The sequence below is a fragment of the Magnolia sinica genome, chromosome 2, assembly GCF_029962835.1.
Source record: "Magnolia sinica isolate HGM2019 chromosome 2, MsV1, whole genome shotgun sequence".
In the NCBI taxonomy this organism is placed as follows: domain Eukaryota; kingdom Viridiplantae; phylum Streptophyta; class Magnoliopsida; order Magnoliales; family Magnoliaceae; genus Magnolia; species Magnolia sinica.
This window is the reverse complement of record NC_080574.1, coordinates 4,402,398-4,408,784: the sequence shown is the minus strand read 5'-3', so window position 1 is coordinate 4,408,784 and position 6,387 is coordinate 4,402,398. Positions and strand designations below refer to the sequence as shown.

The 6,387-nt window shown below is 44.1% G+C and overlaps 1 protein-coding gene across 1 annotated transcript; it reads left to right on the top strand.

The window, feature by feature from the left end:
• The first annotated feature begins 1,577 nt into the window (after positions 1 to 1,577).
• Positions 1,578 to 3,189, top strand: LOC131232370 (phenolic glucoside malonyltransferase 2-like). The gene has a single exon (XM_058228602.1). It carries the CDS (start codon positions 1,717 to 1,719, stop codon positions 3,088 to 3,090), a length of 1,374 nt encoding a protein of 457 aa, XP_058084585.1. The 5' UTR covers positions 1,578 to 1,716; the 3' UTR covers positions 3,091 to 3,189.
• The last annotated feature ends 3,198 nt before the right edge of the window (positions 3,190 to 6,387 follow it).

Genomic DNA, 6,387 nt, shown 5'->3' with positions numbered 1-6,387 from the left:
AAATGAATCATATCCAAAGATCATCTGGACCACACCATAAATAGCAGCGGAGATAATGATTTTCACCGTTAAAAAATTTGTAGGGCCTACCATAATATTTATTTTACATTCAATATGTTCACAGGGTCAAAAGGACCTGAATGAAGAGGAAAAACAAATATCATACCAATCCAAAACTTCTGTGACTCAAAAAGGATTTCAATGGTAGATTTTCAATCCTCCACTAAGTTTTTGCAGTGTAGTCTACTTGATAGTGAGATATGTTTTATTTTTTGTATCAAGCCTTAAGAGGAGCTCATTAAATGGATGGACGGTTTGGATATAACATATACCTCATGATCAGACCCACGGAACTTACCGACGCCAATAGCTGGCGTTAGGTACACCAACCAATCCGCTTCAATCCATTTGAGTATTTTGGAGCGGATTGCGTAAGACCTCGGACGGTCCTATGAGCGTCCGGTCAAATTTGTGTGGGGACGCACCGTGATGTATCTGTTTATCCACACCATCCATCACTTTTGTAAGCTCTTGCTAAGATCTGGTCCCAAAAATTAAGCAAATCCAATGTTCTAGTGGAACACACCATAGAGTAAGCTTAGATTGTATTAAACGCACATTAAATGATCAAAGCTTTAAATGAAAAAACATATTGGGTACCTTGATATGATCTAAGAAAAGGGATGGGATATGGTATTAGATGGGATTAGGAGGGTTATCCCACGCCATCTCCTCCCATCCCACGTCTGGGATGGCGGGATGTACCTCGACCTTGTAAACACAGCCCGTAGCTAACATGAATTCTGCCAATCCCAGGAGGTGAATTTTCACCTCTATGTGGGGCCTACCAAGATATCAATGAGATATCTACTCTGTCCATTATTTTCACCGGCCTACATTTAACCAAAAACCGATTTTAAGGCAAATATAAAATAGTGAGTGAGGCACACCACAAGAAGCAGTGTAGATGCAAACCCATCCATTTGGGACGGTCTAAACAGGCTGCTGTATATCGGATCAAGGGACATACACTGACACCACCATCGTTACCTTAAAATCCATTCCATCCCACCTAATCCCATGGAATTGGTCCTGCCAAACACGCCCTAAGGTGAGCCCCATTCAAATCTGGTCGAACGCAATCCGCTTCCTTCTTTTGCGTCGGGTGTCAGATGGAAGAAAATCTATTCACGGCTCTCACGCCTACATTACTTATTCCAGGCAGCCAGATGTAAAATCCACTCCTTCCATCAGGTGAGAATCGTCATAAACCGGAGTAAAAACTTACGTAGGCCCCGCATCGAAAACAATATGAAATTGCTCCCTAACCGTTAATTTCACAGTGTGTGGCCCACTTGAGTTTTGTATCAGGTGTCATTATTTTTATATTTCTCTCATCCTACTGATCAGTTAGACCTCACTAATGGGTTTGGAGGAAGATAACACATGATGATGGTCCCAGGACTATCAACGGTCTAGACCTGGGGTTGGGCTCAGCAGGTGGGGCCTATTCAAAACCTATGGTAGCCATCTATCCAATTGTTCAATGTGGTTTGGCCCATCTAGCTGATCTTTATCCTCGGGCCAAACATCAATTACAGAATCTGATGGATGGATTGGAGTTATACAATACTGTGGGCCACAAATACTGCTGTTTTATGCACCCACGGCCTATAAAAGAGGCTTTGCACTGGATTCTGAAACCGCCCTCACTACATGGCACCACTTCACAATGTCAAGCTGTTGGAGGTTTCTAGAGTCTCTCCTCCGCCCAGCTCCATCACCGACGCCTCTCTCCCTATCACCTTATTCGATGTTGTTTGGCTACAATTGCCTCCGGTCCAACGCCTCTTCTTCTACCAATTCCCACAAAACCCAGATAACACCATCACCACAACCCACTTTATAAACACTCTCCTTCCCAAATTGAAACACTCCCTTTCCCTCTCTCTCCGTCTCTTCTTCCCTCTCGCTGGTAATCTGACCCGCTCTCCCAACAATGGCGAGCACGAGATTCGCTATGTCAATGGCGACTCAGTCTCATTCACCGTCGCGGAGTCAGACGCTGATTTCCACCTACTCATGGCGAATCACCCAAGAGATGTAATGGAATTACATCCACTCGTTCCTCAGTTACCCGTTTCTGACCCTCAAAACCAACCCCTGCTAGCTTTGCAAGTCACCATATTTCCTGACTCGGGCATCTGTATCGGAACTTGTATACACCACGCGGTGGCAGATGGGAGCAGCTCCATGCATTTCATGAAATCTTGGGCGTCAATTTGCCAGTCCGGAGACGAGTCTTTAATCAGGTCGAGGCCGTTCTACGACAGGTCGGTGGCTGCATATCTCGACGGACTCAAGAGACTAATGTTATACCAGATTGCTAATTTCAAACGCGACCCGGTCTCAGATAGCTTGAAGGCTCGAGCAACCCCATTTCTAGCCACGTTCATCATCGGTCGAGCAGACATCGAGACGCTAAGGCGACGGATCTTAGCCCGACGGTGCGACGCCAGCCAGAAACCGATACATTGCTCATCGTTCGTGCTAACATGCGCATACGTGTGGGTTTGCTTGATCAGGTCACGTGGAGATGACGTCAGGGACAAAAACGTCCATTTCTACTTTCCGGTGGACTGCCGGGCTCGGCTGGTACCGCCGATACCCGCTACGTATTTCGGGAACTGTATCGGTTGTTGTATATGCCATGCGAAGGGGAACGACTTAGCGACGGAAGAAGGGGTGGGAGCCGCGTCGGAGGCCATCGGGAGAACAATCCAAGCGTTGGATGGCGGGGTCTTGAATGGCGTGGAGACTTGGATACCGGAATTTGTTTCTACGGCAGCTTCAGGGGAGCGGATCGTAACGGTTGCTGGGTCGCCCAAGTTTCGGGTCTATGATACGGATTTCGGGTGGGGAAGGCCTGTAAAGGTGGAAGTGTTTTCGATTCAAGAAGCAGGCGCTATATCGGTTGCGGATACTAGAGATGAAGAGGGAGGAATCGAAGTTGGGGTGTCGCTGCCAAAAGGCGAAATGGACCGATTTGCTTCTCTGTTTGTGGAAGGTCTGAAGAATCTCCGTAGCTGAGGTCGAAATCAACGGTCCAGATCCGTCCTTAAGGCTTAGTATTTGGGATTTTAGGTTATTCGAAATAATACTAGAGGATGGACGGTTCTGATTCTGGTATTTCTCTGCATGCTTGACGATCTTGAGCAGATAAGTAGCAAGATTTAGATCTACCATATTTTTAGGTTCAAGCCCTAATATTATCTTTCAAAATGGATGGACGGGGTGGATAAAGCACATGCATCATGGTGGGGTGCACATACAACCGGCCACTATCCACCTGGCTGGTGTCAGCGTCACTGGCCAAACCGCGTCCGTTTCTAGCGTGTTCCTGTAGAATATGCTTATTTTCTGACGACGGTTTCTCTGCAGGTTTCTGCAAAGTACCTACACGTAAAGGCTATTCACGTGAGTGGGATTAGGTGTTACCCGGGTAACACTATCGTGAATGCTACCCTTACCGTGGGGTCCACCTTGATGATTTTTAGTAGATCCAACCATCCATCCGTTTTTAAAGTTCATTTTAAGACGTATTTACGAAAATTAAGGAGATCCAAACCTCAAGTGGACCACACCACAGGAAATAGTAGTGATAGAACGCCTACCATTAAAAACTTCCTAGAACCTACCGTAATGTTTATTTTCCATCGAACCCGTGTATAATGTGAAACCGACCTGGATGGATTTAAAATACAAATATTGGCTTGATCCAAAACTAGTGACCCAAAAAAGAGTTTTTAATGGTCATTCACCACTGTTTCCAGTGGTGTGATCTACCTGAGATTTATATCTTCTTAAATTTTGGGATCACGTACTAAAATGAGTTTTTAAAACGTATGGACGGCGTGGATATATAAAAAATTCATCTATGCGGGCCCCACACGGTAAGGGTAATACCCTCTAAGGTGTTACCCGGTATTCGCATGCTTGTTTATCTGCCTGCTCACCTGCTTTTGCATTACTGCCGGTTGGTGTATTTCATGCAACCGTTGAATTATTGATGATGGGATGCCCCATCGATGAAGTCCGCTCATTCATTAGGTGGGCCACAATGTAAGGAACCATGCATAACCACCTAAGAAAATTCAAATTAACGTGATGGTTGAGTCAACTTGATTTTTGGGATGTTCAAATTCCACTGCCCTGACTTCGGTGGACGGGTTGGATGCATACACACACTTGGGTTGCATGAAATATCAGGCACTGTTTGGGCTGGATATCAGGCCCATGAGCTTGACCTGGATCTAAAACTCAAGGCCATTGCTTAACTCGCCGGTCTCCGGCTGTCTAAAAGCCCATTTGTCGATCATCCTATTTACACTGTTCATGGCATTTTTCACAACTTTATGTAGTTTGTTGGCAGATTTTGTTTTTTATTTTTATTTTACACACCCACTTACACCATATGGACACTCAATCCCATGATCTCAGGGTTGAAACAGCGTCTGTCTACCATTGAGACATGGAGCCAGACCTGTTTTGTTGGTAAATGTATAGCATCCAAATGATCAGACTAGCATGGGTTATGGACCATAATACAAGCACATCAGAGTACATAGTGCACCTGGCCTGGCTCATAGGCATGATCTCCTTAGACCTGGCTCAAGTAGGGCCATTTTGACCCATTATGTCCTAAACGAGTTCATTCATTTCTAGGGATAAGCCAAAGCACCGGTGAGGAGACTGACAAGCATGATTGATTAGAAATGCAGACTCAAGCAAGGTTTAAAGTATTGTCTGAAACTGGTATGCATTGCCTGATATATACTGGCATTGCCCATGAATGATATGGATGTATCAGCCCCGTATTGGCCCCATACAGCCTGATTTGTATCCATGCACACTACGTTTCAGTCATTGCTTACTAGCAATTTAGAAAGCCTAACACTCGACCAGCTGATAGGCATGATCTTAGCAGGCTTTGCACTTTCCCCACTTTGACCCATAAATGGATTTCCACTAACCCATGGTTCAGTGGTAGATAGGGTATGTTTTAACGCTGAGGTCATGGGTTTGAGTGCGCACGTGAGGGTGTGTGTGCAGACTTCAAAAAACAATCTTCTTTATTTTCGCCAAGCAATGATTGTCCAGAACTGAAGTCTCACAAGGGATTTAGCAAATCTAGGACCACACGTGCCCAACTTAATATCTATGCCCATTATTACAGTTAAGCTGATGAGGATCTTGATGAATGGCTCAGTGATAGATGATCTGTGTTTCAACACTTAAGTATAAAAATTACAAGGAAAAAAAAAAAAAAACTGATGAAAGTTATCATACCAACAAATAAGTTACTTTTTAACTTATGCTAAGTAATTAAGTTACTTTTTTCACTCAAGTATTGGCAAATCCAATCACAAGGGGGATAGGAACTCCTTTCTAGAGAGTATTACTCTTTAGGCCTTGGGTGTAGATAACAAAATACTACAGGGCAATGTAGAATTGAGATTGTCAAATGTGTTAAACCATCGATGGGATGTAATGTCTTTATGAGGAATTATCGAAGTACCTTGTTGTGTTGCCATTGCTCTGAAATCAGATTGCTGAGATCTTCCTCTCCTTACACATTTAGAGAAGCTTTAATGAGATTGCTGCTTCTGTTGATGTGTTGGATTGGAGACCCAGCCCCGTTAATATAGGTTAGAGGGGTGAGGAGTTTGAAACCCATCAAAACTTCTCTCCCTAAGGCTCCACACGCATTGGTAATCCTAGATCCACTAAAACGTGTGTATCACAGTTGCAGCACTCCGCCCCTTATATATGGATGTATCACAACTTAGTGGGGCCCACTAGTACACCCGATCACATTATCCAACCCTTAGAACAATCCAGACTATTGATCAATAAAGCCCACCTTATAGGATTTTTACATGGGATGCCTCGACGAAATTTGGAACCGCATATTTGTAGGATATATAATATATAAAATTCAAAAAAAAAAAAAAAAAAAAAGAAGAAAAGAAAAAGAGAAGAAGAAGAAAAGAAGAAGAAGAAGAAGAAGAAAGCATGCAAAGTTGGGCCTCGTCAGACTAAAATGACTTAGAGCCAGAGCTTGACACAAAACCTGACTAGGTCATGCATGAGAGGCCCCATGCACGGCTCATGGGCCAAGTTTGGTATTTCGAAGCCCAAGCCAAAGCCAGTCATGCTCGTTGGGCCAGGTGGGCCACCTGGCCCTTTACCACCCTCATCTGCCATGCAAAAACATGACCGATGGGATGTCAAATCCATCTAAGGCCTTATTTTTTGTAGCCATCCGAATTGATTAACAGAAGTGGATATTTAGAATATAAGTAATCCCCGATGGGATTAGATCTT